The following is a 27,994-nucleotide window of genomic DNA, read 5'->3' on the forward strand; positions in this document are numbered from 1 at the left end:
CTATATTTATACTGATATATTTCATCAAATATCCTACATCTTTCTGGTAAAATTGTAACTATAACTTTTTAACAAGAATAATTGAGAAAAAAGTTGTGCTTTGTTATTTATACTCCTAGGGTATTTGATGCTTGACTCATATTCAAACAAAATTCGCCTGTCATCATACTGAGTGAACAACTATTACTTGACTTCCTGCCCGTACTACAACAACCACCAGGCACCAGACGACGAAGGTTATAGCGATAAAAAAGGAAAATAAAATGTTACTAAAAAAATGCCCAAATTATTTTAATCTATTTTGAGTTGTATTATTTTGCGATATTTTAATTAAACAACGATTGAATAAACAAAACAAGATTGAATAACAAAAAAATGCTTTAAAAAAAATATTACACTAAAGTTTCCGCATGATTGCGTTTTTTGTTTTTGCGGGTCGCGTGTAGAATTTTCAGTTTAGTAGTAGTTTCGAAACATGCTAAACTTTTATTTAAAATTAAAAGCTAAATGTGGAACTAAATATGTTGCTATGACCTCTACTTGTACCTTCTACGTTCCACCTCTTGTCTGAAACGCTCGTTGACAACATGACTGTTGTTTAATTTGTGTTTGATAGTTATCGAAGTTTTTTCAATTTTACTAATGATATACTAAGTTCGTGATTGCGCTAGTCTAGAAACCTACCGCTTTTTTACAATAAAAAGGGCGCTAATATAATACCACCCCTACCACCACAAAGCACATAATTATTTGGGTTATGGTGCTGGTTTGACTATAGGTCAAATATTAGGCGCTCTTTCACTATTGTACGTAAATTTTCAAATGCTGCATACCACAACACATATTGTTTGGGTTAGGGTGCGGGTTAGCGTTTGGTTGAGGGTGGGTCAAGTTATTATTAATAATAAACATAATATTACTTGACTCACCCAAACGCTAACCCTAACCCAAACAATATGCGTTGTGGTATGCGGTATTATTACTATTTTTTTTTTGCATAACTTTTCACGGACAATAGTGAAAGAGCGCCAAATATTATTATTAAATATAAATATAATAGTACGAACCACCCACAGTCCACACACAAACGCTAATCCGCACCATAACCCAAATATTGTGTGTTTATTTAATAATTGTTTGAACGCTGTGTTAGGTTTCTATACCAGCGGTGTACCAAGTTGTCAAAATTGTAATTGCAAGGAAGAAAAAAGGGGAGAATATATGAAGTAATAATATTTGACCCACTCTAATGCTAACTCATACCCTAATGCTAACACATTTTTGTCCCGGGATTTATATGGCTAACAAGGGTTTGGGCGAGTCAAGTATTATTATTAAATTTATTCTTACATATTTATTACAACTTGTTCGTTAGTGTTAAAATAAATTTTGTAGGAATCTAGACGAGCGCCCAATCTGTTTATATATGTTGCTAATACTGGTATAAAACTGGAGAATATGTTTCTGTTTGAATAAATAATCTAATTCTACCTCTGAATATTACCTTTTCTATGAAACACATTTTATTGGTGTTAATTTAAAAAGCGTTTTAAACTTTAATTAAATTTACTGGTTGCTTTTGTTGATAGGTGTTATCTGATACTAAGTGTATCAAATTTAGTTGGATACATTTTCACAGACGTCCACAATCACATTTCATGGAAAATTGTTAAGTTGCGCTTACTATTTTTGCTATTCATTCATTTAAAGCAGCACAAATTTTAATATAATGTTAATAAAGTTGCTCAAATTCTAGGTGCCTAAACATCCACGCGCAACTTTGGATTTTGCGCGGGGCAGACGATTTTGCAGGTTGAAATTGCGCGGCTGTAATTACATTTCCGCCGAAATTTGCGCGGCTAAAATAACGTTATTTGTAAAATTTTCACAGCTGAAAATGGAGTAATATACTAAAAACCGTTAGCATGATGTAAGTTTTGTGCGTTTGAACGATTTTTTGCGGCTGGCCTTTTTGCGCTGATTTTGCATAAAATGCGCGGCTATGACCGCGGCTGAGCGGAAAACAGGCCTTACTTTCCAACCTGGCACCTGCACAATACCTTGTGAAACTTGTGACCTCTAAAAAATCTCCCCAATCTTTTTGTAATTATTCCAATGTCCCTTATAAAGGCTGAATTTTATTTTGTATCATTATACTATGGAATTTTCATGCTCATCATTACTATCACTGGAAAAGAAAAGTTTTTTGAAAAATTTAACTTAATTCATGATAAACAATTTTTTTAACTCATTTCGGTTATGTTTTTGTTAGCAAAACTTGACTTCCTGGCAGCCAGTCTGCAATATATGGCACTTTAAGATCTTATATGTGAAGCGCGAAACATATAGGTGTGCTGGTGTGCCATCCTGTTTTTTTGCACACCAGAGGTTTAGAATGCTACTACAAATCTAACTTTTCCTGAAAATTAGGCAGGCACACAAATTGCTTATTAAGTGTTTATCCGGTGTGCACCTGAAACAAAATGCAAACTGGTGTTGCAATATGTTTCCACCGTAAACATTATTCTGTGTACTGTTTACTGATCCTATTTTAAATAATAAAAACAACCTTGCCCTGCCAGGTTATTTATATTTTAGTGTGCAGTAAATAACTTGTCTGGCTATAAGTAAATATTTAAGTGAACATGGCGGATATTTTGGAAGGTGGTAATGGAGTGGATGCCTTAGAAAACTCGTATGAAGGTGAAGGTGACCTCACTGGGGCTGATGATTCTGCTTTACTTGACCAGAGTGCTGGGACAGTTGATGATGTTGACCCTGTAAGTATGGCTTTACTTTGAGGAGAATGTCTGAAGCGAGGCTACCAAACTCGAATTGCTCTGATGGCCAAATGCAACCACATAGATTAAACCAAGGGCCACATTATATTAGCACTGAATGACTAGAAATTATAAAGGACAATAGGCATGCAAACACAGTAAAAGAATATCTCATTATTATGTATAAATTTATTCCTGAATTTAGGAATTGGAAGCAATCAAGGCAAAAGTAAAGGAAATGGAAGCGGAGGCTGAAAAATTAAAGGAAATGCAAAATGATGTTGAGAAACAAATCACAATGAGTCCTCCAGGAAGTATGTTGTATACAGAATATATATATATATATATATATTTTTTTTTTTTTGGCTGGCTATTAATGTTGCCTGAGATGCTTATATTTGTGCACTGGTATTATACTCATGCACTGTTTTTAATAAGAACTAATTCCCAAGTATATTTTCGAAGCCTTATAAATATGTGTGTACACTTTTGTTGATTTTTTTTGTGACAGTCTGAGTGAAAAAACAAGAGTGTTTTAGTAGTGTTTCTGAAATGGATATTATATCAATTTGTTGCGCATTAGGTAAAAATGTATTGTTAAGCAAGGTTTTTAGTTTTTCTAAAAATAATATTTGCCATTATATAACATTTAAAAGGGTTAATAATTTGGTTTAGCTGACCTATGAAAGCTAAGATGGATAAACTACCAAGTTAATTAATATTAGCATGCTTTGCGTTTTTTAAACCTTAACCTTGTTTTTTAACAGGTGCTGCTACAAGTTTTCCTACGCTTGAGGAAAGGGTTGAAGCAGATGCTCGCTCTATATTCGTTGGCAATGTGAGCGAAGTGAACCTTATCATATTCATTATAATTATATTAGCTATACAAAAATTTCCTTTTCTGTTGTTTACCAAATATACCAATGCATTTGATGTTTTATTGGCAACATTTTTGATAAAAGTAGTCTTTATTATTTTTAACATTTTGTTTAGAGCAGGGTGTTTCCACCTGTTGTCTGCTTTGGTATGCAACTATGCATTTAATGTAATGTGCAATACAGTTTGAAAGTGCGATTTGTATTAGTTTTGCCATTTTCTGTTAGGAACCATTTATTTATACTTTATATTAATGTCGGCCCACTTGCAACCCTTTAAAATTAAATCATTACTTAACCCCAAATTTAATAGCACCGTTTTGAAGGATTTTTTATTTAAATCTCTTGCGTTTTGACCTTTATAATGCTGAATGGTCAGAAATTAAAATACTATTGTTTGAACCTTTGCAAATTAGGACCAGTTCACTTTTTATTTATTAAACTTTGCATTGTGTCCAAGGTGGATTACGGAGCCACGGCTGAGGAGTTAGAGCAGCATTTTCATGGGGCTGGTTCTGTGAACCGTGTAACGATACTGTGCGATAAATTCACTGGGCACCCCAAAGGCTTTGCCTACATAGAATTCTCTGATGTAGAATCTGTGGAAACATCCACTGCCCTAGATGGAACCTTGTTTCGAGGAAGACAACTACAGGTATATTTCAAAACTTAAATTTATTTTTAATACATAGGAGACAGTAGACACTTCAGTAATGGTTCTTAAATCTCAACCTTTAGTATCAATATATATATATATACCAAATGAAACCATATTGTTCAAATTTATTTGTGTTTATAAAAAGCAAAACAATTAAGTAAAAAATACTGTTAGCCGCATACTTTAGATGAGAGCTGCGGAGTCGGTTGAAAACAAGTCTGAATGAGGTCAAAAAAGGCCAAACCTAACTCCAGAGTCAAACTTCAGCAAATGAATGGACTCTGTCCAGTCCTGTGTCTAAACTTAAAGCTTTTCAGCAATACACTTACAAGGGGCGTCATGCAACTTAGTCACCCACATAATGTCAATGAAAAACATACCACCTTTACGATTTACAGTGTGTGCCCTAATCTGAAAATGCAACTGTGTATTACAGTCTCGGGACTTGAAACCCTGATCTGATTTTAGCCGAATTAACTGCCTTCAAATCCTGAGTTTTGGTTGGATTTGTAGTCCAGGCTTTATAAAACTGGTTTGTTAAAGGCAAAGAGAATAATATGCTGCAGCAGTTGCAATAATATTACACATAATTTTTCTACTTATCTATTAGACGAGAAGCTGATAGCATAGAATGTAAAAACGCCTTTGGCGGGACATCGGTGGCATGTGTACTGTGTAGGGTGTAAAACAGATTAAGAGCCACTGCAAAACAGGTTGAAAAATGTAATTTGTCGTGTTCCAATTTTTAAAGACATGTTTAAAATATCTTCTGTGAGACCCATGACAACATACAGCCTCAAGCATATTATATTTTCTTTTGTTTGTATCTCATTACTTAATAATTCTCCAGACCCTCTTGTGTTGTTTTCTCGCAGGTGAACGCCAAACGCACAAACAAGCACGGCTTTTCTTCAACTGACCGAGGTCGTCCAAGATACCGCGGAAGATCTCGCGGCAGGTACCACGGGGGCGGTGGTTACCACGCACCCTACTTTTCAAGACCAAGACGTGGATACAGGTAAGAAATGCCAGTAGCTTATTAATTGGACTCGGTGCAACTGCGCAAAAATCTTCGGTAATTTCTTTAATGATAAAACCAGTTAGTCAAAACGTGTAGTTTAAAAATTAACAGAACTATTCAGCTACAATATTGTACCGTCATCAACGAAACTTGATTTAATTGCCAACATGATTTATTAAAGAAAGTTACTTGAATACCGATCAAACTGCTTTTGATGAAATATTTTAGTTTAAAAAATCGAAACCAAAGAAATGCGTTTGATGCAATTCGCAACTCATAGTTTGGGGACCACTGTGCTGCAGAATGGGTGTAAAATTAAACAACTATATTTCGACGAACGTTAATTTTAACATCCCTGTTTATTAATTTCGATAGAAGTTGGTACCACTACCACTTTACTTAGGCGCAACTGTGGCATCAAAACTCATTTGTTATTTTTGATTAAAGTCTTGCTAGCAATTGGGGCGTTAAAATTTTTCACACATTTATAATTTTAGATTAAACAACGTTGATATATGTGTGTGGATGTGTGATTTAGACCTTTGATAGAAAAAATTGAATTACAGATAATTTGTTTCTACTTGTTTTGCCAACTCGAGTATCTAATTTTTCAGGGGACGTGCCAGATCGTGGTACTCGCCATATTGAGGAGGTGCAACAGCACGAGAGATGGAACCAGGGTCGGACTGGAACCGCCCGACTGCCACCAACACGATAACTACCGACGACCAGCCCGACAACAATCCAGTGGACTTTTTAACTGACTTTTATTGTGCGTCCCTAGCGTGAAACCTTTCTTTTCGCGTCCATTTGCGGCCGCTCCGTGACCTTTGAATTTAAATGGGCAAGTCGCGCGTTGTTTCGCTGAAAGATTTGTTGTTGCTGTCGTCGTTTAACCAGTCGCCACTCGAATGTATAAAGATACCGATTTTACCCGTATCGACTCGTGTTTTTACTTTTTACAGGTGCCAAATGTCGCGCGCAGCAAACCAACACACAACACCTCGGGAAATCTCCCGCATTTTATTGCGAAATTTTCATAAAAAAAAAATTCATAAAAAAAAAGAACAAAAAAAATAAAAAAATAAAAAACTTTCAAAAATGACAAACAATAAAAACAACAAAAACTACTTTTGTTTGTGTTTTGTTTTAGAAAATCTTGCAGCCGTGGAAGGTCCAAGGAATACTGTTTTATTGTTGTTTTAACAATACTAGCCCTTAAATACGTTTCCGAATTGCTTATATTTTGTTGAATTGTTCAGGCAATTGTATTGCACCAAAACTAAGATGGTGGGCACTTTTTTTTTTAAATCGGTTATCAGTGTATTTCACACTTTTGGCCTTTTTTAATAACTTGACTTTAGTCTTTTTTTGAATTTTTTAGGGTTGATACGAAGTACTTTCATCTGGCAAGTTGTTTTGAATTTTTTTATCTTAACTTTTGCACAGAAAACAATTTACTTGCTATATTTTGCGTTTTTGCCGAAGTCTTTTCTCATAAACGTGATGAGTTTGTGGTTACTGTCTTGAACTGGAACTTGACTTGTTATTTATTCGAGAAAAAATTGAATTGCACTCAACTAAAGTTACAAATGAGTGTTCGTTTATTGTAGTATTAAAAACAAACATATCAAAAGACTAAAATTTATTTTTTAGATGAGGGGGTCACCAAAGTGCGGCCCACGGGCAAGGTCTGTCTTACAAAGTTAATTCCACCGGCCCGCGTAGGCAAAACGCCAATATTACCCCGGTAATGTTTCAACGCCACTGAAATGTTGCTGTAAGGAAAATTATTAAGTGAAGCGTTCCAGCTGAATGACCTCATCGAATGACGTCATTCTCGGGTTTCGCCATTGTTTGTTATAAGTGGAAAAGTTGCGATGGAAGCAACGTAAATATTTTTGTAGTTTATGCGATGGGGAACTTAAAAATGTATGCCTGATAAGCTAAAAACAATTTAGGCTTAACAAAAAACTGCGTCAAAATATCCCAAATTAGGTCAGTTGAACTAAATTTCGAATACGCCATTGTTTCCCTCTTATTTTCTCCATGAGATTTCATGTCACTATATAATAGAAAACAGTTTAAATCTTTGACAGATTTAGGCAAAAATTAAAATACCATATTACTATGATTTTCCCAATTAGTCGGCTTTAAACGGTGCTAGATACAAAACTGCTAAAATTTATTTTCAAGGTAGTTGTAAATTTCGAAAAACGTCCTTGTCTTGAGACTGCTATTTACCACAGACGTGTGATTGACTTTACAATATTAAATTAGTTTAGCTTAGTTTTATAAAATACTTAGACTAAACCCAAAAATGTTAAGCTAAACCTAAGCCCCTGTCTGTATAAAATATCAATTATTTAGGTAATTTATCAAACCTATTTTTTAGCTGCTTAAATTTTTCAAATGAATGTCCCTATGACAAATTCTATCTTATCTATAAACCTTAAACATGAATTAATCCCCAATATTTGTATACTTTTCAGGTAAATTTTTATTTACAACTGAAAGTAAACCAATATGAATTTACCAAAGCGGATATAAAAGATTTTCATTCAGTCCAGTGGCATCAGCTGTGATTAAGTTAAAATGGGAAACTGTCACAAGAAACAGAAGACAGGGGTGCGGAATGTTCCGGAAGGAGGCACCGTTGAAGAGCAGGATGACATGCCCTACATGTTAATTATGAACAATAACACAGCTTCATCTGCATCAAATTCTTCTTCCCAATCTGGTATAATCAACATGTCTTAAAAAAGTTTTGCATGATTTTTTTTATATTAAAAAATGTATCTTCAGGTTTTTCCATTAGTGGTCTGACAAACTCGAAATAAAGATTTTACTTAATGTCCAGGCATTTCTGACTGGCATGCAGCATATTCTTTTAAAAGTGCAAAGCAAGTTAGTTCTATAGCCTTTGCCCGTATCTCTTTAGCTCATATATACAACATACGGTAGGTTTTCATTTAATAGAAACATATCTAGTTGTCTAAATGTCACCTTAATATATTTTTCTTTATGTTTTCTACTAAACATAGTGAGTAACAAAATTGCCTTTTTCAAAGTTCTCTATCAACTGTCATAAATATTTTTTATAAAATTACCAACTTTGAGATAACCCACTAATGTTTGATCACAGTTGAAGTACCAAGGACAATATTATCCACATTTATATATATTTAGTAATGAGTACAAACAATAGGGTTCAAAAATCTTCCCTTTTCGAAACGCTGTATTTTATCTTGAGGAAACAAGTTTTAAGGTTAACCTTTGATTTACATATCCTCTTTTGTATGACCTGTTAAATTAATAACATATTCAGGTTGGTGGAGGCCTTCCATACGACAGCGAGGTTCACGCTCTCAACCGACAGACCAGCCTACGTGGTCGTTTTGTAAACTCACAGAGGATGAATTGGACAAGCATGTTTTAGAGACACTCCACATTCTGCAAAGTTCTGCCGAAAAGTATGTTACCTGCAACAGATTTCACAACTGGATTATATTCATAAGAATGTGTAACATACCACGCTGAGCATGTAAAGCAAACATATTTGGTTGAAACCAAAATCCCACTTACAGTTACACTCAAATTATGTTAACATATAGACAACCTCAATAAAATATTATAATAGCATTTCTATTTAAACAATGAGTGGGAAAACTTTTTATGTTTAAAGACCAGAATTTTATTTAGTTAAATTAACATACCATCATGGGTGTTGTCTTGTATAAGGGATGTGCCTAATTTAGACAGGATCGTTCAATTTTAACTCATTACATATCTTTACAAGACACACTCTTAAATATTTGGGGTCTTTTAGTGTTTTGTAATTTGCTGGTCTTCACCTGCTCTAGTTTAATGCAACCCAAAATCTAAATAGGTTAATTCACAACTTTTTAACAATAATTATTAACACAAACAACAAAACAGACCGCAATGAGTTTAAGGGATATTTTCATTGAACTTAGGTGTGTTTATAACTTTAAATATATGGAGTCAGAATGAAAAAATGAATGGGTTAACGTACTATTTATACAGCTCCTCTGGTAATTGTAATTGTTAACCAACGTTTCGGCAACCTATACAAGCTCCAGAGGAGCTGTTTTTGATTTATATTACCATGCCTGGTAGCAACAGTTTATATATTGTACTATTTATACCATCATCTGTAGGACAAAATGAAAAGCAACAGCAGGCTGGATTTTGAACATAGTTACTCGCATGGACTGAAAATTTTAAAAAGAAAAAATGTTAAAATCAATCCAAGGAAATCATTCGGTTGACCGTGTTTAGTTATTAAAATGTTTTTATAGTTGAAATAAGTTCCGGACAAAAAGCTAGCTAACCTATTCACTTATAAAAGGCAAATATGTGCTTGAGGGTAATTTTGTTTAATCATCTTTTTTATTGTTTTAGTGACACGACTTTGATTCTACGGATGAGAATGTTTCGTTTTTGGGCAAATGGAGGTTTGTCTTGTGCAGTGGTTCTCAAAGTGAGCCACTTGGCTCCCTTGGGAAGGTTTTTTTAATTTTTGGGAGGAAATTTGTTCCAGGGAGGAATTGGGGAGGAAAAATGGCTAAAAAAAAGTCATTTAATCTGTTCTCCCTTGGGAAGGAATTTTTAATTTTGGGGAGGAAATTTGTTCCAGGGAGGAATTGGGGAGGAAAAATGGCTAAAAAAAAGTCATTTAATCTGTTCTCCCTTGGGAAGGAATTTTTAATTTTGGGGAGGAAATTTGTTCCAGGGAGGAATTGGGGAGGAAAAATGGCTAAAAAAAGTCATTTAATCTGTTAAATACAATTAAAAGCTTATTCAACGTTAATGATTGTTGTTGTACAAAGTCTATTAGACCCATATTATAATCTAAGTCCATTGTTTGTTCACAGTTACATATTAATCTTTTATTTCTTTACAGTTACAGCCATTAAATAAATATACACTAATGCAGGCATTTTGCATAGGTATTAAATCTATACCTACGTTATACGTTCAGACGATTAGCACATCCAAATGACATCGAAGTATTAAATAAAAAAGGTAGAATACCTTGTGTTTTCTCTGGGGAGGAATTAATAGTATTTGGGCTTGTAAGGGAGGAATTCGAAAAAAACTTTGAGAACCACTGGTCTAGTGTATTTATTTTTTAAAATACTTTTTTTATTTTGCTCTTTGTTCGATGACAATATTGTTATTATATACCTGTAATAACCAGCTGTATCAAGTTTAATCAAATCAACTGTTTTAAAGTTTTATACTATATGAAATGTATTTTCATTGTCTACTTTTAACAACCTAGGTTATTGAATATCTTATCTTTTTTAATATTTTGAAAGATGCACTAGTCTTCAGCATATTTGAAATTGTACTTTTGCAGTGATTGGTATTTAATTACGTAACAGCAGTGACAAAGTTTACAGCCAAATTTGTAGCAAACCTATTTTACGGATTACTATTGTTATTTTTTTTTTAAATTAAAATGACTATAAATCAAGCATAGTTTTTTTGTAGGTAATTCGGTAATGTCAATCTCACAACAAATATGTGACTGATTTATTCCCCTTCTGAGCAAAATCCCCTTCTGTGCATTTTTAATTGGCTTACTCTATTTTACAACATTCTGACAGAGCTAATTACATGGAATTTATCCAGTGTATTAATAATGCAGAAACCGGCTGGAACATGGTTCTGTCATCTCTTGTGCGAGCCATTCCTTTAGAAGATGTCCTCGGCCCATCTGCAATTACCCTTTTTATTGACCACTGTCCATTGCCAACAAAGGTAAATTAATAGAAGGTGTCAATATTGAAACCACTCACTTGTTTAACTACTTAACTGCATATTTTTTTAATGTTTTATAACTAGTGTCAATATGAGTTAAGATGTTATGGTAAGCTTAGGTTTGGTAAGGTTTGTGAAATTAGCTCTTTACCTTATATTATATGGTTAACTGTCCACTCAATTGTAATTTGGCTGTACACTTTTAATGTGAATTTCTTAGATTTTAAATAAACAGTTACTTTGTATATGCCTCACCTCCACTTGCTATATAACAACTTTTGTGTAGTCAAAACATAATCTTGGATTTATTTATTATTTTTTAAATTTATAATTTTGTTATGAAGCAATCAATAATAAAGTTCATCACGAGTTTGGGGCTGTCTAAATCAAAGATTGAAGAAGATATTTTTCAATGCAAGGATGACAGCAAGTCAGCGAAACATCGGTAACTATACACTGCCTTTTAAATAGAGCTGTCTGCATTCACAGTCATGACAAGAACATGCACAACTCAAAAATGGTACAGGGGCCAGTGTTGTAATCAGGGCTGGGGGCCACCGTAAAATAGCATTAGCTCCGGCTCCAGCTCCGGAGCCATCAGGCGATTATTAAATGGCTTCGGCTCCAGCTCCGGAGTCGTAAAACTCAATCCTTTGGCTCCGGCTCCAAAGTAGTGAAACTCATATACTTTGGCTCCGGCTCCAGCTCCGGAGCCATCAAACACACACCCAATGACTCCGGCTCCAGTGCCACGAGTGACTTATTCAATGGCAAGTTTTAAAAATTGCTTTTGGCTACTAACGTTGCAGATGAAACAAAATATAATTTCTTAGCTTTAGCACCACAAATTGAAAAATGGCTCCAGCTCCACAAAAATAATAAAAAGGGCTCCGGCTCCGGCTCCACAAAAATAATAAAAATGGCTCCGGCTCCAGCTCCACAAAAATAATAACAATGGCTCTGGCTCCGGCTCTGGCTCCAGAGAAAATGATTAGCTCCGTGCTCCGGCTCCCCAGCCCTGGTTGTAATGATTTAAGTCAATGACTTGACTAAAATCACTGTTTTCAAATGAATTAACTTAAGTCTTGGATAAATGACTTGACTTGAACTCAAGTCTTTGGAACAATTAACTTTGGTTAAAATAAGTTGTTTTCATTAGGCATTTTTTATTATAAAATTGGTTTATTTATCTCAAGTTTTGTGCATAAAACAATTTGCTTGCTATGTGTTCGGTTTGTGTTATTTTTTAGTTAAGTTACTGCGCATATAATTGAACTATTTAACCAATTTTAATAGTTTAACAGTTAATTTTTATGACAAGGACCTGACTTGAAATCGAATTGCTCTAATTATGAATTGACTGGTTATTTATTTAAAACAACTTGACTTGGACTTAAGTTTCAAAAAATACTTGACTGGTACTTAAAACATTTTAAAATGACTTGTTTACAACACTGCATTATACCCAGTTAAAGAACACAACCTCAAAGCATCCCTTGTCTTTAACAGGAACATCTGCGCTGTCCTTGGGCATCTCGCAGAAAGCTTGGCCGGCCCTCACAGCATAGCGATGCTTAATGACAATGTACTGGATTATTTTGTTGCTGGCCTTGACAAGACAATTAACGGTAGCAAAGTGCCTGTCATCGACCTACTGTATTCGCTAATTGCCTTGGAAAAGTTCGCCCAAACAGGTAAGCCACTTTTTAAATATATTTAGTTTAGTTTTTTGTAGATTGGCTATTACAACTGCTAGTAGTGTAGTTCAAAACAGTGGCAGGCCCCACCTGTGTGATTAGGCGACTGCTGTATGTTCAATTGAGAATAATAAGGTTGTTTCTGATAACTGACTATTGTTAAACAACTTAATGGCATGATGAATCTTTATAATTTCTGAGAATGTGTTAATTAATAGTTAGGTTTTCATGTGCTTTGACCATACTGTTCTTTAACGAAGTTTGAACCACTCTGTCATATCTTGCATTGAGACTGTCTGTACATGTTCTTTAACAAGGCAGGAATATGTTGACCACCTACCTTGTCATTCACTTCCCCCGCATACAGAATGTGATACATAATTTAACATTGTTATTTGTTTCTATGAATGACAGGCTTCTGTGGCAATACTATCATGTTTCAGTGTGCTTTGTTTTGGTAAAAACTGACAATATATATGAAAATCACTACTTAAAAGCTATTTTAATGAAATTATTAAGTAAAATTTGTCGCATACCGTTTAATAGGCAAGTTAAAGATGTCTAAATGGGTGTAAAAACTGTGTTGTAGTTTTTCTATGTTGTCACTTTCTGTTTAGTCGCAAACGTAAGCCTAAAACAATTCTGTTGTTTTCAGGTGAAAACAAGGACAAAATTAGAGCCACCAAATTTGTGGAGAAGCTAGCCTTGCTGGAAAAATGGAACAATTCAAAGGACTTCAAGAAACGTCAAGTTGGATTTTCTGCTCAATGGCTACTTGACAACATATGTATGTGTTTTGTGTATTTTAAAAAATTACTTTGCTTTGTTTTGCTTTGTTTTGCTGTATAAATTGCACAGTGTAACATTGGTTGTTTAGTATGAAACTAAAAAAAAAGTTAATACGATATACGGCAAATTTAGGTTATACATGCTTTTTTATTTAAGTTACTTTATCCATTGATTTTTTTTATCTTTGTTTGTTTTTGCTTAGTTGTAACTGAAAGTAGAGAATTCACATACGAAAGAGTCTCTCTGGACAACATCAACGCAATGTTAAACTGCAACGATGTCAGCGAGTACCTTAAAATTTCACCTGATGGATTGGAGGTATTTGCTCCGAACTTCAAGCATTCACATTGTACAGCTCTATTTATACCAGAAATATAGAAGGAAGGGTTAAGTCAACAATTAGCCTTCTGTATTTTAAAAGAATTGCTCAGCTTTAAGTCAGACATTCTTGCAATGCAATACAAAACACTTCTTTAGATACTTTTGCTAGGACCAATAAATACAATTTTTACCAATATATCATTTTTATTTATAATATATTTTGTTTTTACTTAAATTTGCAGACGGTAAACATAGACTATAATTTCAGGTATGGGTATTTAAATGATGTTGCCAAATAGCTTCCCTTTGTATAACATGTGACATGGTTATCTTATGTGTACACATCGTACCCCTTGTTTTATTGATTTTCACAAAAACACACAACTGCCACTTAGACTCGTTTTTCATCCACACAATGACATGTATCTCCTGATTCCACCATCATAATTAGTTTAGTTCGCTTTAAATCGAATTAGCATTGAGCCTTTGTTGAGAGGTCTGTTTTATCTGTGTCGCCCCAAATAGGTTGTGGTGCCTAGTGATTTATTCCATTGTATAACCACTGACAAATTTAAAATATAGCATAGAAGCCTTGTGATACTCTGCTCATCCTGTGATCACACCACGGTCATATCATTGTGATTCATTTGGAAGTGTTATTTATAAATAAATCTGCATATTCCAATCTAATTGTAACCTACAGGCACGATCGGATGCGTCTTCGTTTGAATCAGTTCGCTGCACTTTTGCTGTCGACACTGGAGTGTGGTATTATGAGGTCACGATTGTAACGCCAGGTGTCATGCAAATCGGATGGGCCACCAAAGGAAGCAAGTTCTTTAACTATGTGAGTCTATTTTTTTTCCTGGAAGTGTGCAAGACCTGACTTAAAACATTTTTTTTCTGAGGTCCAAGTTTTACTTAAGTACTGCAAATATTTATGCTGCTTTATAAAAAATTAGGAACAAAGCATAAAATTTTTTTTTTAATGCAACAAAAATAATATTTTGCTATTTTAGACCGGCATCAAATCAGTTTCTTTTTTTGTCAAACAAATATAATAAACCAAACAGACTTAAAAAAGAAACTGATGATGTCTGTTTTATACTGTTTTAAAAAATATTTATTTCTGTTAATTTTAATTAATAATGTTTACTTTGAACTGTTTTTTATTGAAAAGTGTGGCAAGTCAATTGATTTAAAGCAGGAATATTTCTTTTACATTTACTGTCTGTGAAAGTAAATAAAGTTTTCTGTTAAATAGTATATTAAAATACTCGAAAATTTTACAACTTTTGTTTTAAAAAGAAATAATTTACTTCACAGAATAAAATGTTATCCCTTTTTACATAACAGTCATAATTTATATCTCCTAAATTTATTTGCATTGATCATTACTATGTTCTATTCCACAGTTGTTAGGCTGTTGTTGTTTTTACACCACTCTTTTTATAGGATGGCTATGGAATCGGCGACGATGTTTATAGCTGTGCCTATGATGGTTGTCGACAATTGTACTGGTACCAAGCCAAAAGCCATCGTCATAGGCATCCTGCATGGAAGGAAGGTGACGTTTTGGGCTTGCTGTTGGATGTTGAGAATACAGAAGTAATATTTTATCTCAACGGAGACCCATTGCCCGCAGAGCGTGCTTTGTTTAACTGTGCAAAGTAAGTATATATAGCACACTAAAAAAAACTAAATACATATATACGTAAATGTTAATACATAACTATGATTCAAATTTTAGTTATATTTTTTTACCTTACCCATTTTTTAGTAGATCTAAATTTTGTGTGTTATATATTTGTTATGTCACTATGCTGCATACTACATAAATCTTTATCAATCTGCTGTAATCCTCGAGTCAACTTACAAACTAATCTTCATCATGGATGGTGTAAAAATAGTTTTCCGAAATTCCTCGGCAAGTAAACTTGATTTCTGCTATGTACAGGAGTGGATTTTTCGCGGCCGCTAGTTTCATGTCACACCAGCAATGTATCTTCAACTTTGGCGCCAAACCTTTCCAATTTCCGCCAACCGACAAGGAATTCTCCTGTTTCAATGATCATGCTTACCTTACTGACGAGGAAAAGCTAGTACTTCCCAAGTAAAAAGCCAATTGTTTTATGTTGACAGAACTGTTTTATCAAGAATTATGTAAAGCTGAACCAGACTTGGAAAATTAGATAATTCTACTTATTCAATGTAAAGAACTAGTGCAAAATATGGCGAATTCTAATTGTTATCTAATTTGTAAATTGCCTATGTGCTCCAATTGTAGTTCTCCTTTAATCAATTTAAATAAATACGCTAATTTGGCAAATAGTATTTTAATACCTCAATCAAAACAAAGAATTCAAATAAAACTGGTTGGTTTAAACCACTTGCAGGTGGTTTTACAGTCTCAAAGGTTTGCACAGTAATATTTCCCTTCCATTCTAAAGAGAAAAAATGCAATTTAAAGGTTTAAAATTCTAGTTTATTTATTTAGTTTTCAATATTTCTAATCTTATTTTTCTAAACTGAATTGTTTTTCTTTAAAATGTAATATAATTTAAAAAACTAAAAAAAATTAGTTGTTTATGTCAGTCCTGAACGATTAGAATAATGTGACTGGTATAAAATGGCAATGGTTCCAAAAATGTCAGAATGAATCCCGGAGTCAAGATATGGTTGTAGGTGTTTATCTGTGAATCAATATATTTATTGTATTTAGTGGTATGAAAAATGGAATGACGGCATTTTCTCCAGTTTACATGCCTTTAAAATGATTGATTCATCAATCATTGGATGCATGTGCTGCCATTACGTAACTATAATGTTGTATAGACAAATAGCTCAAGCTTTAATTAGACATTTGCTTGATCACAAAATGTTGAATGTGAATATGACGTATGAATATTTATAGTTGCTACCTAGCATGTCTGATAGCAAAAATTATTGTCTTCATTATTGGTTGGTTTTAAATAGGCTGTCATGTAATGTAATATCATCATGTGATGTAAAGGCCCTGATTCTAATTTTTATTTGCCTACTGTTTTAAAAGAATAACTTTTACTATTAAATTAATTTGTTTTGGGACTTGTATATATTTTTTCAATATAAACTAAACTTGTCTAGGCTCTTTTTGAATTTCCAGTTTCTCAGTTAATTTTTATTTGGTAGAATTAAAAGTTTTTTTTTTAGTAAGTCAAGTGGTTTGTATTTTAAAACATTGATCTAACTGTCGCTCTTTGACAGGTACAAGAAACTCCAGATGATCCGACAATGCAGCATCAAAGAAAACGCTTGCAACTTGTGCTGTGATCTGGTTGCTGATGTAACTCTTAAGCCCTGTGATCACGGGTATATATTTTTTGACACAGTTTGATTGTCTTGAAAACTTATATTGGAAGGCTTATTGTTGCCAAAGTTTTTTTTTTCGCTTGTCACCTTCAGAAAGTACACCGAAAATTGGAAACTTTTTGTATTGTCTAGGGGAGATGTTTTGCCTGCCTAAAATTGCTGCGACAGCTAAATTTTTTTTTTTATTATTATTCTGTAATATTTGTATTGCATAACAATAATTGTTTTTCTAATTTGAAAGTGAAGCTCAGCACTTCTTAGAGGAAATTTTCTTCATTAAATTTCTGAATTGTAAAAAGTGTCATCACAGCTCAACAAAAAGTAAAAAAAATGACATATTATATTTAACAGTAAAATTATGGTTTGTGGTGACTACAACCTTACTGGTACTCTCTTCTTGTTTTTAAATAGCAGGTGTGGTGAACTGGGAATTTTTTAAATGAAGTGTGCGTGTTGTGAAAGAGCAAACAAGTACAAGTGCTGTAAATTAGTCCCAAGGTTAAAGTCCCTGTTGTCTCTTTATTTTTACTATATTTCACATAGCCAATACCATAACGTTTGTACATTGTAAAACTGATGTAAATTTACCATAATTTATTCAAGGAATTGTGCTAATAAGCCTAAGACAAGCTATTTGCCTAAAAGATTAATTAAAAATGTTTCGTTGTTTGTCACAGCGGCCTATGTCAGCAATGTGCCAAGATCTTGGACTCTTGTCCGCTTTGCCGGGCTCCAATCGAAGACAGGGACATCGCTTCTTCATCCTCCGCTCCTGAAAACAATAAGCGGTGATACAAAACTTCGGAGAAAAATGTGATGTTCGTAAAATTACACCAGTGCGATGAGGTCGTCCCCAGCTTGCCCCGAATTAATTGCATGGTGGAGATTGAAGTTTTGTCGCTTTGCGCCCCATTAAATTTCCTTTATTCACTGCACTGCAAATAGTTGTTTCCTCTTCTGCAAAGTGTGCTAGGCGGATTTTTTTCCTGTAAATTATATCATGTTTCTGTACAGTGCACCCACCCAATAGGATTTTAAAACAGTAGTCGTTTTTTTTAAGTTTTGTTGCTGTGGCTATGGTAATGTGTAGAAATTAATATTCCCTTGATTTTGGGATCTGAAAGATACACTATTACTTGTAATGGTAAACGAAACTTGATACCCTTTTAAATTCCTTGTATCTTGTTTACTGCAATGTTTTTTACTAACTATTTTAGGACTCTGTTAAAATTCATCTGCTTGAAGTTTTTCAAATTTGCTCAAAAAAGTTCTCTGAAGTCCTCCAGGATTGAAATATTGCACAGCCTGTTTTGTTTCTGTATTTTTCTGCAAATCATCATGTAGATGTTGTATTCATATAAATGACCATTAAGTTGATTTGCTTTTAAAGTGGTTTGAACTGCCAATTGCAAATATTTTGGCAAACAGCATGTGATGTCAATTTTATTGCTATATTTTTTCGGACGATGCTAGGCTGATAGCATTTTGCCCAAAAGTCCTATTGTTAAGTGGAGATTAAACAGGATTAACAGTGCTGTTAAAATCCTCAATTTAGCAAATACTTCTCTATTGACAGTTACTGTTGGCATAGATATTAATATGCCTATTTATGGTCAGTTGTTTACAATCACCACATGACAAAAAGTGTTTGCTAAATTAAGGACTTTGGGATTTCAACAGTATATTACCAAATAACAAAAGTTATTTTAGTTGTGTTATTATTCTTCCTCTATTTGCCAACAGTAGTGGCTCGATTCTGCTTTTTCAGTTTTCCTTCAAACTTTGATGTTATGTTTTAATACTAATTCTTAATTTGCAACCCTTTTCCTTTCTCTTTCCATAAATCGTCACTGTCATTTAAGCATTGCTTTTTGTTTTATTAAAGGTACCTTTTCTGAAATCATAGTGTTTGTGTTGATTGCGTTTTAACGGTGATTGACTTTACAGGCCAATAGCTTGGTTGCTGAAGAAAGGACTGAAGTTGTCAGAAAGAGTATTTCACACAACACAAATGTTTAATTTCAATACATTGGCTTTTTTATTTTATATGGTTTACTAGAAAAATTCCTTTATATATGATATACAGCAATAGAAAACGTGCAAATTTACTGGGTTTCAGGTTAATACATACGACTATAACAAAAGGTTAATTTGGGATAGCAACTGGTTTTTAATGGTAGTTGACTACGCCTTTTATTCCCTGCTACTTTCAGCTTAATTAGCATTAACATCATCTATCTATCCCAATATTTAAATATTGATGACTCCCCAAAAACTGTTTTTCTAGACATTGCTTCCACATTGGTGCTTTTGACAGTGTACACTATTAGGTACAATTCACAGTGGCCTGAAAATTCTTCTTCTATAAAACTGCAGTTCGACAATGCTCTCATGAATGTCTGCCATAGCACGATGAGAAACTGCTTTGGCTGGAGGTTGAACTTGTGGATACCAGCGTCTGTCAAAAAATAGTAAAAACAGCTAGTGATTAAAAGTGAGGGTCAATGGAACACAATGTTACAACGAAATACAGTGCATTGTTTACTTGTGCCAAATGTAACATTAAACCCACAAGAATCTAAATAGCAAAAATATTTATGTCACCTTGTAAATTGTGAAAAGAGCATAAACTTACTTGACAAGCTCTTTGATAGTGCTGACATCAACAATCCTGTAGTGAAGGTAGTCAACAAACCTTGGCATGTACTTTTCCAGAAACTTTTTGTCAACATGAATCGAGTTGCCAGCCAGGGGACTTTGCTTTTCCAAACAGAACTAATAAATAATACTTTTATGTCAAAATATATTTAGACAGTCATTCATGCATTTGTTAAAATTACACATTTCTTTTACTACTTTGTTCAAGATAATTTATCGTAAAGTGCAACAAAATACACTATCTCTACATACCTTCTTTATGAAGGCCACCATTTCATTTTCTGCTTCTGCTAGACTGATTTTGCTGTCACGTACTGCTTGAGTTAAACCAGACTAGTAAAACATTTCAATGATTTACAGATTTTTTGTTTCACTTATTTATTGTATGTAATTTCACCTTTCCGTGATGTTCTTTGCACCAGTCATTCATATTGTCTAATATCTTGTCAGATTGGTTAATGATAAGGTCTCTGCTCTATAAAAAGTCTTACCATTACTATCAAGTCGCAATATTTCAGACATATTATTTTTGATACCTCTGCAATTATATTGAGTTCTCCATCAGTTATTAGACACGCCATTTCAATGATGTGATCTGTGTGTATGTCCAGACCTGTCATCTAAAAATTAGGTTTGCAGAAGGTTTTAAAATAATTTTAATTTTCAATGTTTTATATACTATTATGATGGCACAAAACTCTTATAATGATTTACGAGATAACAGTGAATGTAAATACGTTGTCATGCCCCAAAAATATACTGGCATGTTAGTACACCAGGGTCAAAGAAATATGCTTTGGAAAATATTATGGTGGACCTTTTAACCATTTTATCAGTTAATCAAGTATGCATGAAAAATTACTGTCACAAATCCACTTTAAATAAAAGTTAATGTTAAACAAATCATTTCAAGATCAACAAGTAGAAGATACCTCAAGGTCAACCCAGACTAGTCGATTGTGTTTGCTTTCCATTATTGTGTCAGCTGTGAAAAATGTACTTCTTGCAGGTCGAAGGTACCGAATAGTTTTGTTTATTACATGTTTTAAAACATTACTAAGCATTTAACTAAGCCTATAAGTCATAGTGTTCACACTAAAAAAAAGCAGTAGAAAAAACTTATCAATATGAAGCAAAATGCACATTGAACTTTATATTTATTATTTTGTAAACATTTTTGACCAATTTCAAAACACATTTCTGAAAATAACTATCATGAAATTACAATGCAGTCACTGATGTATTTTGATAATATAGCAATTTCATTTATGTACATTATACGTCATTTGATGAGTGTTTTACTTAGTGATGCTTGCAAACTGTTTGTAAATGTTTAAGATGTGTGGGTCCAAATCGACTGTGAAAAGCAGGTTCTCTAGGGTGGTCATGTATTTCTGCACCATGTCTTTGTGCAGCATGAAAATTTCCTTCAGACGACCGATCGTATTCAGATACCAAGGTGTGTTGCAGTTTTTCTGGGAGGTCTCACATCGCACCAGGTGATCGGACAAGATCATGATAAACCTCTGAAAGATTATCAGAAAGAGCTTCTTTTGTTCACTGGTTCCGGCTTCCACTTGTTCTCGCATCTTCTGCAGGTCTTCCTGGTTAGGAGCAAATACAGAATAAGACCTCCGGATGCTTGACTCCTCGTCGTCTTCCATACTTTCCTCATCCACTGCTGCTCGCTCTTGCATGTCGGTCAGCGATGCTTCCAGTCGCATCACATGCTTGTTCATCTTCCTGATGGTGAGGTGCATGATTTCCCAGACGTACATGCGAGTGAAGTCTGGAGCCATGTCAGGTGAAAACAGCCACTTTGCCACCGATGCACAATCAACAACTTCCATTCTCAGCATTTTATCAACAAGGACAAGAAGCATCTGTGGATGGTTCTTCCAGATGTCTTTTGTGACCCTAAGCACGTCCACTTTTCCTTCTTCCCCACTTGCAAGCCACTTTATAACGCTGTGGAACTTGTGCAGTGCACTGAATGAGTGACTGAATGACTTTTGGGCGAGAAAGAGAAGGGACTGAAGGAACAATTCCAAACGTTGTGGGTTGTAAGTTTGACTTGAACCTTCCGGTTGTGGAAGAATCTCCTCCAGGAGAACAATCAAGTCATCCGCTGTGCTTTTATTTTTAATGGCGCCGATAATGCGCTGAGAAGCAGTGATTAGCACTCTATCCATCTCAGGCGCATTAGACCCTGGCCTAACTTCATATTTGAAACAAATCTTTGTTTCATTTGGGACAAGTGATTGGAAATCAGGGGGAACCATGCCTCCAATCCTTTGGTGATATGCAAGTCGTAGGCACTTCTCCAACACTTCCCGAATAAACTTTGGCTTAGGAGATGCAGGATCCTCACTTAGGCAATCTCCCCACTCGTCCCAGCTCCATCTAAACTGAAAGTTGCTCAGGTGATGCGAGAACCAGTTACTAAAGCGATCGAAGCAAGTAACATTCATTGTATCGAGTCGCTCAAAAAGCATATCTGAAGCAAGAGCCAGCACCTGGGGGATCATACTTGGTTCTAGCTTGCATAACTCTATAAAAATTGTGGTGTAGAAAACTTGTGGAAAGGGGGCATTTGGCAAGCGGAACATGTCGCCGAGTAAGCACTCTATAATCATGTGGTTCAGTGGAATTTTTTCCTTTCCTGGGAAGTTGAGCAGACGTGTTGCACATTCCTTCTTGTCAAACTTGTTTGTCTTTATTATGTTTCTCATACTCCCCTCAATGAGCCAGCGCTCTATGGCATGGTTGCCCGGCAACAGTGGGCCGTCTGGACAATCGGTGTAGTCGAAGATGCGGAAAATCACCTTCGGAATCCCGTATGTTGATGTGCCTTCAATATGTGGTGGCACTAAAAAGTCAGGAAGAGTGTGTTGCAGGGCATTCTCGAGAACCGGCTCAAACGCGCGATAAGGTCGCAAGATGATGTCCTCCACCCAGTTGTCCTCCCGCAGTTTGCAGATCTGCACGTAAAGGCAATCCAAGTACTCTTCCTGAGGATGTGGATCATCAGAGGACCAGACTCTCAGAAACTCGTGATGAGGCTTTTCCCTTTTCATGACATACTTTTGCAGTTTTGTGAAGAGAACATCCATCTCATCTACCTTCTTCTCTGTCAATGTCGCCCCGCACCATGGAAGAGTCGCCATGACTGCATAAACATACCAATCCTTCCTGCTCTGTGGCACACCTTCCTGCTTTGTGACATCAACAAAAGTATCTAATAGTGACATCACTGAAGCTGGAGCAATGACATTACAGTTGACGAGGTCTCCAATGAATTGCAGAAGACATTGAGCGTTGACCAGCTGACTGGTAGATAGCAGATGCTTCAACTTCAAGAGCAACATCTCAATGAGTTCTCCTCCGCAATTGTAGTTTCGCTGATTAAGAAGTCCGACCAGAGTTGTGTAGATGGAGCATTTTTCAGGCAGCTGGTAAGAACAGCACAAAAGAATTTGCAAGATCTGTGGCTTAAAACTTGCCAAATCAGCCTCGAGGACAACAGAAAGTCCTTCCAGGTTGCTTTCAAGTGATGAGGAACTTTTCTCTCCAACCCGGCAAATAAGTGATTCCAACCGCTTCTCTATTTCCTCAGTTGTTTCCGAGGTCTTTCTCCTTTTTGTGAAGCTTGCAGAAGACTTTCCCTCTTCGTCAGAATCATCTTTTTGATGCGGACGGCGAGGCATTTAGGCTTTTGAGAATTACTTCATTGATCAAGGGACTAAATCGCACAATTGTATTAAAATTTAAAGGCAAAACTGTATTTCAACAATTTTCCTAAAACTGCAAAACAGATATTTATTAATTTTCTTATGCATCACAGAAGTGGGCAGAAGTTAGGATTTTTGTTATTATTGTTTAAATGCGCTGAAAAACCTGTCCTCTCGCACAACACAAACGTTTAAAAATGACTGCAAAATCAATGATTATATCGTTAATTTTAAATTAAACCGATACTTTAACACAAAACACCTTATCCGAAATAGTTGGCAAAAACCCGCCGTAAAAAACATGTTTTATGAGTCAGCACAAAAGATTTAATGATTTAAAAAAGTGGAGCATTTTGTATTACAAGTAAAACAAAGGTTTAGCGTTTATTTTTTGGGTCAAAACACCTAAATAAATATTTGGTATGTATATGGAATATGTACTCGTTGTTTGATACATTTTTTGAATTTATTTCACAAATTTTTGTAATCGGCACATCCGGGAGTTTTATAGCATGTATTTCTGTTCGAAGTTGATCTGACTCAGCCTTTTCTTAGCTGGCTATCAAAGAGTGCAGCCATGCCGGTGAGAATTCTAAATGAACTTTCGTATTTTAACATTTTTAGGGCAGCTATCGATTATAAGCGGATTATAAGTGGTTAAATAACGTTATTTGATTCCCATTCTTCAGTATTTGCTACCTTTACATTAACTAAGCGTGTTCGTCCTAGGATATTTTTTGTATTATTTTTTACGCTGGTCAAAATGTACCCAACCATTTGTAAGTTGGGAACAACGAGTGGAAAAACATTTTTAACAAACTAAAAAGTAAATTACTAGGCGCTGTTCTAAAATCCTACCTCATTTTCAGGATATTATATTTGTGTTGGTGGGTATAGGTGAAGTATTATATTTATTCTCACTTGCAATTTGAACTTTAGCCACCTGTTTCGTTAACGTAAAAAAATGTGATAGGATTAGACCAGCACTAATAACTATTTGATACCAATTTTTTGTTTTGAAAACATTAATAACTTGTAATCTTGTTATAGTTGGCCAAAGATTTACTTCACCCTTCAGCAGATGAAGAACGCAGAAAGCACAAAAAGAAGCGCTTGGTTCAGTCACCAAACTCATATTTTATGGACGTGAAATGTCCAGGTTTGTTGCTGTGAAAAGATATACTTTAAATTTTGTTTAAAAACTTTATTGCATTTATGGTTCATTGTAACCCGCTAGTGTTTTTTAAACAGACCCAGTTGCCCCCTAAAATCAAATATGTACCCCAAATTTTTATTTTGTACAGATTAAAAGCTTTGGATTTTGAGCGGGAGATGATTTTGTGGCTATGTTAAAATTTCTCCCAAAATTTGTGTGATGTAATATCATTTGCACGGCTGCAAATCAAGTACCATACTGATAACTATTAACGGGTAACACTAATTTACGGAATGATGAATGGTCGGAATAGTCGGAACGCTCACTAATTTACGGAATGGTCGGAATTGTCGGAATGGAATGAATAGGGCCGAAACTAATTTGATGAATGGTCGGAACGGAATGAACTGTCGGAATAGAATGTATGACGCTGTAGTAGCAGAATGAACTGTCGGAATGAAATGAACGAAGCTGTAGGAACAGAATGAACTGTCGGAATAGAATGAACTGACGGTATGGAATGAACGAAGCTGTAGGAACAGAATGAACTGTCGGAATGAGATGAACAAAGCTTTCCGACAGTTCATTCTGTTCCTACAGCTTAGTTCATTTCATTCCGAAAGTTCAACCCCAACCCTAACCCTAACAGCTTCGTTCATCTCATTCTGACAGTTCATTCTGTTCCTACAGCTTCGTTCATTTCATTCCAACAGTTCATTCTGTTCCTACAGCTTCGTTCTTTTCATTCCGATTGTTAATTCCGTTCCGACCATTCATCAAATTAGTTTCGGCCCTATTCATTCCAATCCGACCATTCCGTAAATTAGTGAGCGTTCCGACCATTCCGACCATTCATCATTCCGTAAATTAGTATTACCCACTATTAACGGGACGGAAGTTTTACGCATTAAGGCTTTAACTTTCAACCTTGCATTGTGTTAAACAAGCAGAGTGTACTTCTGTGCACAACAGAACAAGAACGATAACCACCCGCACCGTTATACTCTCAGCTGCTAGCCCAGACAGACATTTTGTTACAAAATAATGAAATGTGTAAGCCACAAAAATTCTTAACGACTAAAGCTTTAGTTTTTATTGAATTGATTGAATTGACTTACTCTACCTATTTGGCTTGTACATTAATTTTCAAGCAACATTATCTCTTCCTTGCTATAAAGTTTCCACTTGAGGAAGACAGTCCCATATAATATTAAAATATTTAGCACTTTATTTCCTGATACCGCCTCGTCAATGTTTACCTGAAACATTAAATTTAAAAAAAAATAAAAAAATGCACTGCCAAGAAACAATAAAATATATTTTTTTTTATTAGGTAATTTTAAGTAAAATCAGGTTTGTTTAATCAGGTGGTGCGCAGTTCTGGTAACAAAACATCCTGTGCAACCAGGAAAAATTGTGTTTATAAATTAATCATTTGTATTTTTTTCTAGTCCTTGTGTTATGTTTTCTTTTTTAGGTTTTTAGTCACAAATATTTTTTACGCAATTAAAGCAAGAAACATAAAATGATCATTTCTGTCTAAAAAAATTGATAATCCTGTTTTGTTTAGAAATACTGACTATTGAATACTGTTGTTTAGGTTGTTACAAAATCACAACCGTGTTTAGTCACGCGCAAACTGTGGTATTGTGTGTTGGATGTTCAACTGTTTTATGTCAACCAACTGGAGGAAGGGCAAGGCTTACAGAAGGTAAATATCTTCGTTGAAGTGTTTTTTCAACTTCCTCCTATCAACTGATTTTCAGCTTATTCAAGCTTGATTTGTTGTAGTGGAGAAAAAAAAGTTTTTGAACCACTTATTCAAAACAGTTCATTTCAAAAGTCGCATTAATGTACCAGTCCAGTCATTTCTAATCCAGTCCAGTCATAATTGTTTCTAGTCGCCTATAAGTCAAGTCCTTTAATAAAAATAAATCGTTTGACTTTTAAAATAAGCTCATCCGTTCATGAACAACCCAACTAAAAAGTAACAACAACACTACGTAAAGCAAGAAAATTGTTTTATGTGCAAAAAGAAAGATAAACAACTTAATGGTATACCTTCAATAAAAACACCTCATTTTAAACAAAGTTTGGTAAAGAGACTTTGGTGGTCAAGTAAAAGCATTTTAGCCTAATTATTCGAGTAAAGATTTAAAAACACTAAACAGTGACTTAAATGAAATGCACTTAAGTCAAGTTTGAGGCATTGACATAAGACCGTTTAGAACTGTTAAAAACAAATACGAGGTTAAGTTTAGTCCTATTTTGAACTTTAATATATTCTTACAGTCCCATAACTTACCAACGTTCATAATTGGCATCAATGCTGTGCATCACATAGTCTTAACTAAACATTTAAGTGACTGTTATACACCGCCAGGACAGTTTTGGAAATATTTGATTTAGAAAAGTCGAATTAAAATTTATGACTCTGGACTCCCTAATAGTAAGACCACATACTGCTACCCGAGTTTGCATATACCAAAATTAGAAACCCATAAGCAAAAGCTAACTTTAAAGTTGAAATAGCATATCGTGGAACATTTTGGCGAATAAGTAATGTCACCCCAGTTGAGTGATTTGCTATAGATCCTAGCTGTAAAGTGGGTCCAGTACATAAAGTCGGAACCGGGCTAGGGACTCACAAGACTTAAAAAATTGGCCGAAGTGGGAGTCTGGTTGTACTCAGCACCCCTGGTTGAAACCACCAGTAGATCTAAAAAAAGTTATTTACTTTTCAGGATGCTCTTTCAGGAGAAAGCAGCATTAACTTCACACAATGTGGCTTTCAACCCCTCCTTTATGCGGCAGTGCTTTAAACTCTCTGAACGAATCCACCTGTAAATATTTTGAATAATGATGAGAAGCATCAGGACCCACCAGGAGTGTTTCCAACGTAACTTCCCCTGAACAACACCTATCCTGTTATCCTGCATGCACGCGCATGTTGTAGTTGTTTAAACTAACTAGTCTCCTGATGCAAATTGTTTCAGCTTTAATCTGGTGTAGCTTTCAGTGATGTTTATTGAATTCCAAATAAAGGTTGAGATTGGATGCATAAAAACTTGTGTATTTGATAATTTTGGTAAATATCTCTAATAACATCTGCAGTTACCACTGTTGGACTTGATCCCAGCTAAGTCAGTTAAGCATTTATTAGAGCA

At 34.8% G+C, this 27,994-nt stretch overlaps 4 protein-coding genes and 1 non-coding gene across 5 annotated transcripts; 2 read left to right on the top strand and 3 right to left on the bottom strand.

Annotated features, from left to right (window-relative positions):
- The first annotated feature begins 2,588 nt into the window (after positions 1–2,588).
- Positions 2,589–6,447, top strand: LOC146161567 (polyadenylate-binding protein 2-B-like). The gene is made up of 6 exons (XM_083384655.1): positions 2,589–2,780; positions 2,986–3,094; positions 3,548–3,618; positions 4,116–4,310; positions 5,189–5,331; positions 5,949–6,447. Exons 1-6 carry the CDS (start codon positions 2,646–2,648, stop codon positions 5,980–5,982), a joined length of 687 nt encoding a protein of 228 aa, XP_083240781.1. The 5' UTR covers positions 2,589–2,645; the 3' UTR covers positions 5,983–6,447.
- Positions 6,448–7,832: 1,385 nt separating this feature from the next.
- Positions 7,833–27,888, top strand: LOC146161568 (RING finger and SPRY domain-containing protein 1-like). Its single transcript, XM_083385192.1, has 21 exons — positions 7,833–8,074; positions 8,663–8,807; positions 9,760–9,812; positions 11,012–11,124; positions 11,469–11,569; positions 12,634–12,818; positions 13,477–13,608; positions 13,813–13,928; positions 14,635–14,778; positions 15,387–15,601; positions 15,889–16,044; positions 17,178–17,282; positions 17,960–18,070; positions 20,950–20,956; positions 21,374–21,547; positions 21,797–21,919; positions 22,838–23,174; positions 24,202–24,254; positions 24,722–24,830; positions 26,428–26,538; positions 27,572–27,888. The coding sequence occupies exons 1-21, from the start codon at positions 7,930–7,932 to the stop codon at positions 27,598–27,600; spliced, it is 2,664 nt and encodes an 887-aa protein (XP_083241318.1). The 5' UTR covers positions 7,833–7,929; the 3' UTR covers positions 27,601–27,888.
- On the bottom strand, positions 17,526–17,593 carry LOC146161569 (small nucleolar RNA SNORD61). Its single transcript, XR_014494758.1, has one exon. It is a non-coding gene; the product is annotated as a small nucleolar RNA SNORD61 (small nucleolar RNA).
- Positions 19,305–21,015, bottom strand: LOC146161570 (putative oligoribonuclease). The gene is made up of 6 exons (XM_083384656.1): positions 20,873–21,015; positions 20,477–20,560; positions 20,338–20,415; positions 20,178–20,273; positions 19,918–20,042; positions 19,305–19,740 (listed from the first exon to the last, which is right to left on the bottom strand). The coding sequence occupies exons 1-6, from the start codon at positions 21,002–21,004 to the stop codon at positions 19,620–19,622; spliced, it is 636 nt and encodes a 211-aa protein (XP_083240782.1). The 5' UTR covers positions 21,005–21,015; the 3' UTR covers positions 19,305–19,619.
- LOC146161571 (nuclear cap-binding protein subunit 1-like) lies at positions 21,236–23,739 on the bottom strand. Its single transcript, XM_083384654.1, has one exon. The coding sequence runs from the start codon at positions 23,645–23,647 to the stop codon at positions 21,239–21,241; it is 2,409 nt and encodes an 802-aa protein (XP_083240780.1). The 5' UTR covers positions 23,648–23,739; the 3' UTR covers positions 21,236–21,238.
- Positions 27,889–27,994: the final 106 nt, after the last annotated feature.

Source organism: Ascidiella aspersa, chromosome 3 (assembly GCF_963924565.1).
Source record: "Ascidiella aspersa chromosome 3, kaAscAspe10.2, whole genome shotgun sequence".
Taxonomy (NCBI): domain Eukaryota; kingdom Metazoa; phylum Chordata; class Ascidiacea; order Phlebobranchia; family Ascidiidae; genus Ascidiella; species Ascidiella aspersa.

Coding starts and splice junctions, on each gene's coding strand:
- LOC146161567 (XM_083384655.1), top strand. CDS start 2,646: ATGGCGGATATTTTGGAAGGTGGTAATGGAGTGGATGCCTTAGAAAAC. Junction 3,095..3,547: donor CACAATGAGTCCTCCAGGAA/GTATGTTGTATA, acceptor GTTTTTTAACAG/GTGCTGCTACAAGTTTTCCT. Junction 4,311..5,188: donor TTCGAGGAAGACAACTACAG/GTATATTTCAAA, acceptor GTTTTCTCGCAG/GTGAACGCCAAACGCACAAA.
- LOC146161571 (XM_083384654.1), bottom strand. CDS start 23,647: ATGCCTCGCCGTCCGCATCAAAAAGATGATTCTGACGAAGAGGGAAAG.
- LOC146161568 (XM_083385192.1), top strand. CDS start 7,930: ATGGGAAACTGTCACAAGAAACAGAAGACAGGGGTGCGGAATGTTCCG. Junction 8,075..8,662: donor AAATTCTTCTTCCCAATCTG/GTATAATCAACA, acceptor TAACATATTCAG/GTTGGTGGAGGCCTTCCATA. Junction 26,539..27,571: donor AAGGGCAAGGCTTACAGAAG/GTAAATATCTTC, acceptor TTTACTTTTCAG/GATGCTCTTTCAGGAGAAAG.
- LOC146161570 (XM_083384656.1), bottom strand. CDS start 21,004: ATGCTTAGTAATGTTTTAAAACATGTAATAAACAAAACTATTCGGTAC. Junction 20,274..20,337: donor GCAAAGAACATCACGGAAAG/GTGAAATTACAT, acceptor ATGTTTTACTAG/TCTGGTTTAACTCAAGCAGT. Junction 19,741..19,917: donor ACTATCAAAGAGCTTGTCAA/GTAAGTTTATGC, acceptor ATTTTTTGACAG/ACGCTGGTATCCACAAGTTC.